This window comes from Puma concolor, chromosome E4, assembly GCF_028749965.1.
Source record: "Puma concolor isolate L17-30 chromosome E4, mPumCon1.1.hap2, whole genome shotgun sequence".
NCBI classification, from domain to species: Eukaryota; Metazoa; Chordata; class Mammalia; order Carnivora; family Felidae; genus Puma; species Puma concolor.
The window spans coordinates 12585429-12600609 of record NC_141683.1 but is presented as its reverse complement, the minus strand read 5'-3'; the positions used below and the strand labels follow the sequence as shown (position 1 = coordinate 12600609).

Below are 15181 nucleotides of genomic sequence, written 5' to 3'. Positions count from 1 at the left end.
CACCAGTACTGACACACTGTGATTAATTAGGTATGTGTAATGTAATGACGAGTATTAGATATGTGTAATGCAACCACAAACAAAGCTATGCCAAGATGCCCTCAAAAACTCAAAACAACAGGAAAATCAAAATTGAGTTCTAAAAAATGTTTAAGGAAGATAGGAAAAGGAAAACAGAAATGAAAGACGGAAAGAACAAACAGAAAATAAAGATGAAATGGTTAAGCCCTAACCTCTAATAATTGCATTGAACATAAATGGTATAGATATAACAATTACAAGGCATAAAATTGGCAGAATGGCTTAAAAAAATTCCAACTACATCCATGCCATGGAATACTACTCAGCAATACAAAGAAACCAACTACTGATATGCACAACTTGGATGATCTTAAGGGCATTATCCTGAAAGAAAAAAGCCAATTTTAAAGGTCACGTATATATGATTCTATTTACATAACATTTTTGAAATTATAATATTATGAAAATGGAAAACAGATTAGTGGTTTTGAGGGCTTAGATAGGGACTCAGAGTAGGAATAAAAAATAAAATAAAATAAAATAAAATAAAAGGCAAGAGGGGTATCTTCATGGTGATGTAATCGTTCTGTATCTTGATTTTGGTGGTCACACAAATCTATACATGTGGCAAAATGAATGGCAAAGAAGCACACACACATGTTGTACCAGTATCAGTTTCAGAAAAAGTGAAGACAAATCTGAAGAATTACCTAGAATCTAAGAATGCAACACAGAACAAGAAGAAGTGGGAAATATGACAAAGCGTATACAAAATAACGGAGGATAGAGTAAGAAGATCTGCTATTACATAATTAGTGTCGCAGAAGGAGAAAATAGAAGGAACAGGGGAGGGACAAAACTAGAAGAGATGGTATCTGAATGTATAAAAGATTAAAATGCTTAGATTTGGGAAGCACAGTGATTCTCAGGTGGGATAAATAAAAAGAAATTCACGTAGGGAAATATTGTAGCAAAACTGAAGAAAACCAACAATGGAGACCTTTAAAAGGTGGAGCACATGGAAGTCTTGGTGACAAACTTACCCAACTTGGATGTCCTGAAGGAATGACATCCATCCCAGTGGAAAACAATTCAGGCTAAAACTACTGGAGGAGCCCTGTGTCTACCAGGCAGGACTACATTCAAACAGAGACTGAGCTCAAAGTGAAGAAGATTCGGGGTTTTATGGTTTCATTTTTAAAAAAAATTTTTAATGTTTATTGAGAGAGAGAGAGAGAGAGAGCATGAACAGGGGAGCGGCAGTGAGAGAGGGAGACACAGAATCCGAAGCAGGCTCCAGGCTCTGAGCTGTCAGCACAGAGCCCGACACAGGGCTCAAACCCACGAACCATGTGATCATGACCTGAGCCGAAGTCGGACGCTCAACCGACTGAGCCACCCAAGCGCCCCAATTATGGTTGCATTTTGACTTGCCTTTGGTCTGTCCTTTAAATTAATAATCACAAGCTTTGATTTCTCTGAATAGTAACTCGGAAGGTCAAACATACCTAATTTGGAATTTTAATTTTTCTCTCATAATTTGATATTGTGAGGATAATCATGTTTAAATTGGGGGCATTTTTACATTGTTGACATTGAATTCTTAAAATATCTCGATGCTATAATTTCATGTCACAATGTAATTTCTGAACACCTGTGGAGGCTCAGAGTTGATTTCACTAATATGCTTATTCTTCTAATCCGCTTCAGTCATTGGGGGCGGGTGGGATCAAAATTGCCAAGCCTTTGTCCTAAGAAGAATACCCAAAGAAAACATGGTTGGTATTGGGAGCACACAGCTTAAGAAAGTGGGCCACACAGACCTGTTCATCTTGTCCTTCAAGGAGAGTCATGAGTGAAGAGAACACATAGCAGCTGAGAGTAGGGGGAGACCTCCATTCCTCTTGTCTCATGTTTCCATGAGGGACACTCTCGGGTGGTCTCTGTCTGACCCCCTTCATTCCCTCTCCAACTTTCAGGTAAGAAGTCACTCCTGGAGTGGGAAGTTCTTCTCTCAGTGGTAGGTTTAGTTGAAAGAATGGAAGAAGCCTGGCCCAGCCCGTCCTGGGCTTTACCCTTCCAACTGTTTGCCTTCAGAGAATGTACATTCTCTGTGTGTAGGGGCCCACCTCTGCTCCCCAAGTTGTTGAGCTCTGCTTGCAAGAGGAAGGGTATGTTTACTACTGAGATGAGTGCTAGGAAGTCTATTATGATACTGAAGGTACCTTCTCCCATCCAGCTTTTATCAAGAACTGGACTACTCTTTTTATTGCTATCTGACCATCTTTGATTCCTTCATCCTCACCTAGCTCAAGCCTCAAGGTGGAAGTTATTTATTGGCTCTATAATGTCCAATCTCCTCAATTGACTCTAGTCACCAGCTATAGAGCTGGATGTTGGTTCCGTTCTTACTCTGTCCTACAAAATCTCAAGGCAGTTTCTTCAGGTAAAGAATCCTACAGAAAACAAGTGGACCCTCCAGACAGTACTTCCTTCTCTGCCTGACTTCTCTGCCGCTCCCCCATAAGAAACAAATCTCTCGTTCTCGTTGGTCTGAGTTAGGATCATCTTTTTCCTATTGTCTTTTGGATTGATACATTTTTAGTGTTGTCACTGCAGATAAAGAGCAAGAGCATAGATAGGCTTCATCAAAAATTACTTCCGGGGCGCCTGGGTGGCTCAGTCAGCTAGGCGTCCGACTTCGGCTCAGGTCATGATCCCACAGCTCGTGGGTTCAAGCCCCTCATCGGGCTCTGTGCTGACAGCTCAGAGCCTGAGCCTGCTTCGGATCCTGTGTCTCCCTCTCTCTCTTTGCCCGTGCCCTGCTCATGCTCTCTGTCTCTCTCTCTCATCTTCTCTCTCTCTCTCTCTCTCTCAAAAATAAGTATTTTTAAAAATTAAAAAAAATTACTTTCCTCAAAATTCTCTCAAGATACCTTCTCAAAGGTAAACAATAAATATCAGGATGTGGACTTTGGAAAACATTCTAAGAAAAAGGAGTCACTAGATTTATGGCCACTTATAAAAAATGATGGCACGTCATAGTCATCAGAGACAGTTACACATAATGTTTTCTAAAAACTGTGTTGACTACTGTCTCTGTCAAAAGCCTAAGACAAAGGAGAAAAATAACAAATATGTCCTTTACATCCTGTAAGCATCTGGCAAAAGAAAACCAAAAGAGTAAGTTTACTCTCACCCCACCTTCTTGGAAAATTGGGCCTATGAGCAAGGTGAATGGGTATGTCATTACTCACTAGTCAGAACTGTAGGTAAATGTTTAAAAGGCAAATCACCTTATGGCAGGATAAAGGTATGGAAATGCAAAGTCCTGGTTCCAGCATCAACTGTGAGCTAACATTAAAACATTTGGTGCCTCGGCTTCTTCATTTGCAACTTGGAAATATGAACTACACTTGCATTATTTTCATGAATGTGATAGTCTGATGTTAATACCATTACAAAGGTTTAAAATATATAATTTTTTGGAGCACCTGGGTGGCTCAGTCGGTTAAGCATCTGGCTTTGGCTCAGGTCACAAGTTTGTGAGTTCGAGTCCTGCCTTGGGCTCTGTGCTGACAGCTCAGAGCCTGGAGCCCATTTCAGATTCTGTGTCTCCTTCTCTCTCTGCCCCTCCCCAGCTCAGGCTTGCCCCCCCCCCCTCTCAAAAATAAACATATTAAAAATATATTTAAAAATAATATAATTTTTAACAGTTGAAAAATATAACCAATGCCCTTCTACAAAGTGTCATCTTAAACACTGAAAACGAAGAAAGTAACATTTACAAGAACCCTTTGAAAAATCATGCATCATGAAGGTATTACTTAACAAAAGAAAAGCATATTGATTCTTTAAAATCAGTGTAATGATACATGAGATGAAGCTCAAAATGGTTAAGTATCTTCTCCATTATCAGACCCAGTACATGAGGGAAGAAGTGCTAGAACACGTGTTTTCCAGTGACTGGTCCATGTTCCCTTTGTTTCATCCTAGTAAGGATGCTACTAACTTGTCATCAGTAAGATACATGTTTTGTGTGGTTTTCCAGGAGTAGTGATGGGTCTGTATTGATCAAATGCACAACTAACAGCAAACAGTTATGAGTGTTGGTCCAGGATAAGGTGGGCTCTGTGTCATGGCTGTGAAGTAAGCAAGGGACTTGTCCCCAGGGGGGTGTTACTAATATTTCATTCATTCTTTGCCCTTCAATCCTTGGACAATCAGTACCATCCACTACCACCAAGCACTATGTCGACAAGTTCACACACACAATATAATTTCATCCTTGCAACATCTTAAAAGATAGACACTACCCACTTTACAGACAGAGAAACTGAGGTTTAGAAAGTTTGAGTATCTTTCTAGAGGTCAGTCAGCTACTGGGATTCAATTTTTAGTGTATTAATTGGCACTTTTTGACATGTTATTTTGTGATTATTGCTGAGCAAATTTTCAGTGTTTTTGTTTGTTTGTTTTGTTTTTGTTTTGTTTGTTTGTTTGTTTGTTTGTTTTGGTGAAGCAGAGTAGGTCTTTAATTAAGGGCCTAGACTCAACCTTGTAATTTCTTTGTGCCCTACCATGAACTACCTGTATGACCATGGACCTGACTCAACCTCTGTTTTCTTGTCTGTAAAATGGAAATAGCAAATATTCTGTCACAATACATATAATTCTGCAAATCAATGCAATACGTTCTAATTATTTCATAAGACATGGAGCTCTCCAAATGTATGCCACACAGTGCCGTGACTATTGTCTGTACATTTCCCGAGTGCCCGACAACCCATGGATGTCAATAAACACTTGGTTTTCATTAACATTTAACTCAGATATCAGAATAGCCTCTGCATGTTAGAAGAAAATGGCTGAGAACAAGGAACTGGTTTACCCTTCTTTTTTTTTTTTCCCCTTCAGTTGAATTTGACTTCACAAATGTGAAATAGCACCTATTTTTCAATCTTTTGTTAATCTTTCTTATTCACTCCCTAGAACTGACCCAGAACGCTGTAATTGGGCAAAAAGAGAGAGGAGGGGCTCACCAAGCTGTCATGAACACATGGAAAGAGATGTAAGGGAATATAAGGAGCATCTAGCATGGGAGAGACACTGTAATCTACAATAGGTGTGTGTGTGTGTGTGTGTGTACACTTACCACTGAACCCTCACTTGGAAGTTAATTGTTCAAAATCCAACACAGTGCTTGGAAAACAACAGCGTCAGGCATGGACAAGTGGCAAAGTAACAGGTTCGGGAATTAAGCATGATTCTTAAAATGATGTAATAATATTGTAAACTCCCAATCATTCCTGTGAACTAGACAGAGAACTCAGGGAAGCTCTGCCCAGAAAACTTTCCCTTTCCAGTTTGGAAAGCTGTGTTCCATGGTGCAGTTTCTGACCTCTTATTCACTCCCCGGTATTTGCTACTGGGAGATAGGAAGCCGATTCCCCCTTGCCTCTCCTAAAACTCTCAGAGCCTTGCTTATTTTGCTGGTTTCTGGGTCAAATTTGCTCTACAAGGAAAGGAAACCAGATTTGCTTTCAGGGTCTACAGGACTGTCCATGTGAAAGGCTCCCATCAGGCTATGGTATTGAGTCTTAACTAGTACTGAGTCTAAATTAGAAGCTTGTGAGAACAACCAATCGACAGTGTGTTACAACCTTCCACAACAGCGTGTCTGGTTGATTACTGTGCTGTCACTGCCTCCAGCGATTTGGTTGGAGAAACATAATGCCAGAAAGGTGGCTAAAGGGACAGGGACAGGGAGGGTGGGAGGAGGAGGCTGGGGGGTGGGGGGAAGAGGAGAGAGACAGAGAGAGAGAGAATGAGCACAATTTGGACTCAAAACGAAAACAATTTAAATAAATTCAAAGGAAAGGCATTTTGTAAATAAAATAAAATAAAATAAAAGTAATAAGCAGATATTTCAGATATAAATTGTTCACCTATAAATTATATAAATGGCAGCAAGGCTAATATATCCCAGACAGATCTACACAAAACTGTCTTTGGTTTAAAATAAGGCCAATGTATATAAAGGTATCTGTTCAATATAGGGCGAGTGCATAGAGAGTTACAGTAGTTATATTTTAAAGAAAACTCAACTTTTAAAAACAAAACAAAACATAAAAGACAATGTGAAAGTCAAGGAAAATCAAGGAAACAAGGAGTAGGAAAAACTGTAAGCACAGCAGATTTAGTCCTTAAGTCTAGAGAAAGAAAGCTGGTGTCACATATTTCTTGGGATCTGAATCTATGTGTTGTTTTAACCCCTTGCTCTTTCCCCAAACACACACGTAACCATCTACATTTCAGACTTTCCCCCTTGTTTGTTTTTTCTTCCATGCTTGTGATTTTTACTTTTTTCATTTTTGCCTTTTACTTTAGCCAAAAATACCTGCTCCCCTATCACTTTTCATGTCAGGGATGGACTCATGCCAGAGAGGGATTGACCCAGGGTTTCTGGGGTCCTTCAGCTGAATCTTCTACATTCTTTTCTCCCAGGGTTTTTTGTTTTGTTTTGTTTTGTTTTGTTTCGTTTGTTTTGTTTTATTGTTTAATTTCTAGCTCCATCTGTCTGATTTTCCAACCTTTCTTACTCCTTGAAACTCACGGATATTTTAAAGTCTTAACAGTTTAGACAGTCTATTCTATTAATATTTAGAGTTAGTGATCTTATGTTTTACTTTCCTATGACCTCAGACAGCACATGTAACTGATACAATTCCCACATCAGACGGATCCAGCAGAACCAGTTAAAGATCCACAGAACCAAAAGAGACTGAAGACTTGCTAAGTAAAAACCCTTTCTGGCCACAGATCCCACAGAAGCAGTGATAGATTATCCTGACTCTGATCACTAACCCAGGAGGGACCACAGCACTGCAAGCTAGAGTTCTAGGCATACAGAAATCCTTTATCCTAAATGGACGTCAAATCTTCTGAAGTCAAGAGTCATTGTTCTCTCATATTGTATACCTCCTGGTATCAATTAATGTGTATGGATTAATCAATTTCTCCTTGAAATGGAAGACAATTAAAATGGGGTAATGTCAGTTTCTGAGATTCATCCAAATGTTTACTTTAAACTTATTTAGGTAATGGGAAAGATACCAAAATGTATGTTTTACTAAAAGTGCTAAGTACATAACTCAATAAATGCAAAACAAAGTAGCTATCCTAAAATTACTTGGAGGGTTTACACATTCTAAAATTTCTACCAGAAGAATGCAATACCAAAAGCTATCAAAAGAAAGTGAACACAGAATGTGGTTCTTAAATCATTAGCTCTATGTGTATACCTATCACTGTACTTAATTATATAAAGTAGAATATTGTATAGCATCCAACCCTTCAAAAGAAGATAGATATTCTGGAATTTAGGCAATAGAAACTGATATGATCAGGGTGAAATATTTGTCTTAAGCCTCTTTTTGTTGTCTTAGCATGGACATAAACATTAGAAAGCAGCACTTCCCAAACAAGAGCTAATCTAAGACCTATATGACAATAATTCAATTTATAATAATAAAATTATACTTGTCTGTCAATTCTCACATTGGTCAGAGTCAAACCTTTTGCCTAAAATTTTTTTATTGTATGTATATTTTTGCCTAAAATATATCATATGTCTGAAACACAATGGTAAGTTTAGTGATGATGACACTTCCAAAGCTGAAACTAACCATTTGTTTGAAATCCACTTCCTTGCCTTAAAATTATACTTAGCAATAAGAAATATATTTTTCTTACATCAGATATGTGGATTTTATAATCTGGAGTCTCAAGTAATAATTTCTACATGATGACTGATGTAAACAAGGCTTAGGGTCTCAAATTAACTAATTGTCTTTTTAAAAGGATAAGGTTTTAACTGATTCATTAAATTGAATAAAGATATAGGTTCTATTTTCTTCTTTGTTCCCTTTTATCCTTAATACATACTATAGGTGCTCTCATAACATACATTCTACTAATCGGGAAATTTAGACAGAGATAGCATAAAAGACTGGACCTAGCGGCCATAATTTACACTGGGAGCAAAGGCAGAAGGAATAAAATGAAAAATGCAAACCCAGAGAAAACTGATGAGCATCAAATAAGGAAAATCTTAAAATTTCTTCAAATTCAGATGAGCAATTAGAATTCAATAATACTGGATTATTACATAATTCAAAGGCTTGCATTGTGATTTTTTCTAAGTTTATTTATCTTGAGTGAGAGAGAGTGGGAGAAGGGCAGAGAGAGAGAGAGAGAGAGAGAGAGAGAGAGAGAGATTCCCAAGCAGGTTCCACACTGTCTGCACGGAGCCCAACACAGGGCTTGATCTCACAAACCATGAGATCATGACCTGAGCCAAAACTGAGAGTTTAACCGACTGAGCCGCCCAGGCGCCCCATGCATTGTGATTTTTAAAAAAAACAAGTTACTCTTTACCAACTGTCTGTTAAGTGCTAAACACTCAGGATCTCACTTGGTGCTTCCTACTTTCATATTACCTGTGGGCAGACAGGCTAGCTGAGCTAACTCGAATGCTGCCCTGGGGTAAAGCCATGATTTGAACTTGGTCTGTTCATGCTATGGGACTCTTTTAAAAAGCACTGGAAATTTCTCTCTTCTGCAAGAAGCTCTTTATATATATGTTTAATTCCTACTGTAGGAATAAAGAAACATTTTCATCTAATGATTTATCATTTGGATTCATTGCTTTAGAGTCAACTGCTCTCTCCCAAGATTTAACTCCATTTTTTGACAGATGGCCCAATGAGTGGTACCCACTCTTAAGCCCTTCCAAAAGTTTCATGTGTAAATAGTTTTTCTTTTTGTCAAATAGAATGGATGCACACAATAAGTACAAATATTTCCATCTTAAAAAGAACTAAGTTCACTAGATCATCTCCTTTATTTTTTCTCTCCCCATTTTCTGTAAATTCTTCCAGTATATAGTCCTATGAATTTGTCAGCCAAGACACTTGTTTGACCCTTTGCTTGATATCAGCTGGTTAGAGGGCCCAGTATTTTCTTAAACATATTTTATGGGGACTCTAAAATATTATTTTTAAATTCAAACACAGCCGTGTCGCATCTGGCCACTAATTAAAGGAGACTGTTTTCAATGCCACATCCGCTTTCTTTCAAATTGCTCCCTTCATGGCCCTGCTCAGTACCTTTACTCCCTGTCTACCTCTCTGAACACTTTTCATTCCTGGTGACTAAAAATTAAAGCCCCCAAGATGAAAGCGGCTTGTGGCCACCCAGCTCACCAGGAAATTTGGCCTGGAAGCAACTCCTTTGAGAAAGATCTTTTGTGAAGTCATGGACATGAGGCCGACCAAACGAGCTGGGCCTGTCTCAAAAGCACCGTCAGAGGCCCCCGCAGACAGCACCAGCCACGAGGCTGACCACATCTGCTATAACATCTAAGGAGCTATTTACCTGTTTCAGTGTCTCCCTGGGGCCTGTGTGCCGTACAGTAACAGCAGTCCAAGGTGACATAGTTAAGGACACTGAAGAAGAGGCCAATAACTCCAGCACTGAGAACCAGCAGTGGCTCCTCTGTCTTCTGGGGATCGATATACCTCTTGACAGCTTCCACCAGGATGCTGAACATCAGAGCCACGGCAAAAATGGAGTTGCCAAACGCTCCCACCACATCTGCCCGGAGAAAGCCGAAAGTGCTCTTCCTGTGCCGTTTTATCCTGCTGGCCCTCACGCCAAGCCAGGCGATGATCATGGAAACAAAGTGGGAGAGGACGGCGAAGGCATCGGAGGCCAGGGAGAGGGAGTTGCCTATGTGGGCGATCACCAGCTCCATCACGAACAGGAGGACGCTCACCGCGCACAGGAGGACTAACCGGAAGCTTCTTCCCGAGTATCGCCCCATGGCGCCTCGCTCTCGGGCAGCTCCTCACCCCTCTCTTGGGAAGGGTAACTCTCCCCTTCAGCCTTGCAGCACTTGTCATATTTGGAAATCACCTTTTATAGGCTGCTATAAAGCCATAAAACAGTTTAAAGGGCAATTAAGCAAGAAATGTCACGTGAGCTGGGACTTACGGAAAGTGAAGGCACGGGCTTCCGATGCAGACTTGAGGGGCTTCTTTCATTCATTGTGTGTTTACGCACAAAAGCCAGGAGCCTCCGGATCTTTGAATTGGGCAGAAGTTCATCTGTGGCTTTGGCCTTTCCAGCCTCGGTGTGTGCAATAGCTACTGTGGTGGGTCAAGCCGTTTGTCATAAACAATCGGGTCTTGTCTGCCTGGTGGGTAAAAAATATGAATTCTGTTAACCACATGGAACAGGGAACATTCTAGGGGTCTCTAATCCACAGATCAGAGCTACAAGAAGTCAAAGCCAAAGAGGCTAGGGTGATTTTTCTACTGTCGTGTCCACTAATCCGGAATAACAAGCACCCTACTTCCAAGCATTCTCCACAAATAAGACAAGAAAAACATTCCTCATGTTCAGAAAAGATAAAACACCGTTAAGCCGAAGGAGCTAAAGCCATGATCCCAGTTAGCTTCAGGAAGAAAGCTAAATTAGAATAACTCAATTTAGCTGATGCAAGCAAATTTTTTTGTTTTTAATCTTATCAATGTGTCACTTGTAAATCATAACGATTTTCCAGGTCCCGAATATCTAAAACAGTAGCGGCCTCTATTGTTTTGAGTAGACTCCCTACAGTCAATCCTATAGAGGAACGCAGATTAAAATTACTATACCCAATCTTTTCTGAATTAAAAAAGTCTGACTGCGATGGTTAATTTTATGTGTCCGTTTGACTGGGCCACCAGGTGCTCAGACATTTGGTCAAACATCATTCTGGCATGAGATTGGTATTCCAATTGGTAGACTGAGTGCCACAGATTGCCCTTCTCTGATGTAGAAGAGCCTCATGCATTCAGTGGAAGGAATCAACAGAACTTCCCCCCTACAAGTAAGAGAGAATTGGTCCCGCGACTGTCTTCAAGTGGAAACACTTGGCTTTCTCCTGCCTTCAGGCTTAAACCCCTACATCAGCTCATCCTCAGTCTCGAGCCTGTGGTCTTTCACTGGACCTGCTCCAGTGAGTCCCCTGGTCCTCGGGCTTGCCGACTCACCTTGCAGATCTTGGGACTTCTCAGCCTCCGCCATCGCATGAGCCAATTCTTTTAATGCATCTTTCTATTTATATACACACCATATTGGTTTTTTTTCATCTGGAAAACACTGACAACTTAGATGCAGCCCTAGTAATTTCCTCAGCATCTCAGAAATAATCTCCTGGTCAGCTGATACTCTAACATTGGGACTTTGAATGAGATTATGAAAATTACTGCACTAAGACTACCTCACTCGTCCATTCACGCAACAGATACTAAGTTCCTACATGTCACACATGGTTCTAGACTCTGGGGAGACGGCAGTGAATAAAACAGAGGAAAGCCTCTGCCTTCATGAAGCTTACATTCTAGTGGGGGAGGGAGATTAATTAACAAATTAATCATAAAATCTACTGAATGTCAGATGGTAGTAAGAATAATGGAGACAAATGAAGCAGAGAAGAGGGATACAGTGTTGGTATAGGGGTGGGGGTGTTATTTTAAATAAAGTCAGGTAAAAATTGACTGAGATGTTCTTGAGTAAGATCTGAATGGGGGACGTGGGTGGGCTGTAAAAAAAAAAAAAAGAAATAAAGGAAGGACGAGACTGAGCCATGAAGATGCCTGAAAGCAGTTCTTTCTTAGGCAGAGGAAGCAGAGAGCATGGGAAGTTCAAGGAGCAGGGAAGGAGCTCAGTGTAGTTGGAGAGGAGTGACTGAGGGAGACAAACAGGATGTGGGGTCTGAGAGGCAATGGTGGGGGGGGGGGGGCGGGGGAGGATCATGTAGTATCCTGAGATGGGAGAGCTGAACAATGACAAGACCGAATTCACGTTTTAAAAGAATCTTTGGATCCTGGGTTGAGATGACATGAAAGCCGAGGAACCTGTTAGGAGACTGTGGCAATAATCTAAACAAAAGGCCGGTGACTTGGACCACGTGGGAAGTGGGAAGACCCAGGCAGAACCGGCCACGTAATCCATGGGCTTGGGTACCAAATGAAAGCGCAAGGCCCTTTGTTGAAAAATTACTAGGAAATTTTAAACGGTGTGGTCACTATGAGAAATAGTATGCCAGTTCCTCAAAAAATGAAAAATAGAATTGCTGTTTGATCCAGTAAGTCTACTTCCTGGTTATAAAACCGAAGGAATTGAAAGCAGGGTCTGTGCATCATAACAGCACTACTCCCAGCAGCCAAGAGACGGAAGCAGGCTACGTGTCCATTGACAGATGAAAGGATAAAATGTGGTGGGAGTGTGTGTGTGTGCACATATGTATACATACAATGGAATATTATTCCACCTTAAAAATGAAGGGAATTCTAACACGTTACTATATAGATGGGCCTTGCGGACACCAAGCTACGTGAAATAAGTCAGGCATAAAAAGACAAATATTGAAGGATTCCACTTTTATGAGCTATCGAAGGCAGTCAAATTCATAGAAACAAAAAGTTAGAATGGTGGTTGCAGGAGCTGGGGGGAGGGGGACATGAGGGAGTTGTTTAATGAATATAGCTTCAATTCTGTGAGACGGAAAAGTTCTGCTAATTGGCTACCCCAAAATGCAAATATACTTAACACTGAAGCATACACTTAAAAATGGTTAGGATGGGGGCGCCTGGGTGGTTCAAGTCTATTAAGGATCCGACTCTCGATTTCGGCTCAGGTCTCGATCTCAGGGTCGTTAGAGCCAATAGCATTTGCTGGGCAATTGGATGAGAGGTATGAAAGAGAACAGTCAAGGTGACATTAGGGCTGTGGCCTGATGTTGCAAGTGAGATGGAAGTAGGACAATGGTGACAGCTATAGGATTGGGGGTGTAGGGGAGCAAGGAGCAGAAATGACGTTGTTTGGTGTATCTATTAGACAGCCGGGCTGAAATGCTACATAGGGTGTCAAGTAAGAAAGTTTGGAGTTCGGGGGAGATGAATAGGCTAGGAATATATGAACTTGAATGCTGACAATATACTACAGGAGGTCACCAGGGAAATGAGAGAAAATTGCAAAGAGAAGGCAATACGAAGAGATGAGAGAGAAGGACCAGAGAGGTGGAAGGGAAAATGGGAGGGTATAGTATTCTCAAGGCCAAGGAAGAATGTGTTTCAAAGAAGAGGAGGCATCAGCCGGGCCAAATGCTGAGAGTAAACGGGAGGAGGACTGGAAGTGATGGCTCGTATTTCACGTTATGGACGCCACTCGTGGCCTGAACAAGAGGGCAAATGAAGTGGGTTCAGAACAGACAAGGAAACAGGAGCTGGCAAGTACAGACAGCTTTATTTTCAGGCTAAAGGGATAGGGAATCGACAAGTTGGGGAAGATGACAGCATGTACCCACACAAGAGGGTAGATGCAGTGGTGGGAGGTCCTGGTGGGTCCATTTTTTTTTTATTAAAAAATTTTTTTTAACATTTATTTTTGAGACAGAGCATGAGTGGGGGAGGAACAGAGCGAGAGGGAGACACAGAATCCAAAGGAGGCTCTAGGCTCTGAGCTGTCAGCACAGAGCCCGCTGCTTGAAACCACAGGGCTTGAAACCACAAACTGTGAGATCATGACCTGAGCCAAAGTCTAACACTTATCCAACTGAGCCCCCCAGGCGCCCCTGGTGGGTCTATTCTTATTGTCTCTATCTTCTTGATGAAACCGAAATCGAGACGACCAACTCGAAGTCAGAAAGGGGAAATCTGGAAAAATTGAGGGGAAAAATGTAGGAAATAATTGTCCAGGAGAGTGACAGAATGAATAAATGAGGGAAATACAGTATAATGACATTTTTACCACATAATTCTGTTGTTAGCACCGTCACCAGCCTGTATATCCCCCAAGCTCCTCGCTCATTCAACACATTCTCCCCAGTCACAAAGTTTGCTTTCGGGAACATAACTAAAATATATTGTGAGATATCCCCATTACATGAGACTCCTTTAAAACAGTTTTATATCATTTCAGCACTACGGATGTTTCAAACTCTTGAATCCTCCAGTAAAGTGAAACGGAGGCACCGTTTTCACATCGCCTGCTGAGCCAGGGGAATGTGTTTGTCTCTGTGATTTCAAGCCTGAGGTGTGGCAGGATCGGGTGGACCTCATTCTCCAGCTATTATCATCTTGAGTACAGGGGTTGTTGTCAGCACGCTGCTGTGGGCAGGGATGATCCTGCCATGTCTCCATGAGGGTCACCGAGGCAATGCCCCCCTCTTCACAGTGCTCAGCCCCAGTTCCCTGCTCCACCTCCCTGTCCACTCGATTGCCTGCTTTTGCAGCTGAACTAGATAACTTCAAGGAGATAGAGCCAAGAAGAGGAAAACTCATGTTTGGCTCTACTTGCTGCTGTCTGCTTAGGCACTTTGCACAAAGCAGGTGCTCAAATTTATTAAATAAATGGCTGGAGTTTTCTAGACGCGGCGAAAGTGACAAGCAAAAGGCCGAAGATTTGGTAGCGGTAGCTGCCTCCCCAAACTTCTGATGCTCCTGACACCCCCCTGAAAACCACAGCTTTATGACAGATGACTAATATTTATAACTACAATCAGATACCAAATAGGGGGACAGGCACAGACCCTCCAGTCAAAATGCCTTCTCTCTGCTTGTTGCTGATCTCAAGCCTCAAAGCCTCCCCAGCAGGAAGCCAGAGAAGTTGCTGTTACTAATTTTCATGAAGGTGTCAAATGATTTACTGGCATTAGGAACTATTTTGAACAGCCATGGATGAACCTAGAAATTGCTATCCTATAATATACACTAGCAGGTCCTAGTGAGCACAGCCAGCAATAATATACCTTGACCTATTTGTTTTCTTCTTGTTGGAACAAACACAAGGCACACGATCACTTTTGTGACTGTTGGTCAGGTATCTAATTAATGGCTGTCATCTGCAAGTAAAATACTGATCATTTCTTAAAGGATATCACTTGGATTCAGGTTTAGCACCCTCTTGAAAAGCACCACCACTCTTCAGATGTTTGAAAAAGTTTTGGTATTTTAGTTGAACCTCAGTTTGAGAAAGAAAGCAATTTATCACAAGTAGATTTTGGAGGAAGGATTCCTTCCTCAACATAATTATTTGGAGGTTCCTTTAA

The 15181-nt window shown here is 41.2% G+C and overlaps 1 protein-coding gene across 3 annotated transcripts in view; it reads right to left on the bottom strand.

Annotated features, from left to right (window-relative positions):
* SLC30A10 (solute carrier family 30 member 10) overlaps nucleotides 1-15181 on the bottom strand; it is a 46504-nt gene that overhangs the window by 27658 nt on the left and 3665 nt on the right. The window contains exon 3 of one of the 3 annotated variants that reach the window (XM_086693546.1): nucleotides 10078-10279. Coding sequence is in view for 1 of the 3 variants with exons in the window: in XM_025927802.2 (XP_025783587.1) it covers nucleotides 9460-9907 (448 nt within the window). In the remaining 2 variants the exon portion in view is untranslated. The other 2 variants (XM_086693547.1, XM_025927802.2) reach the window with 2 other exon arrangements.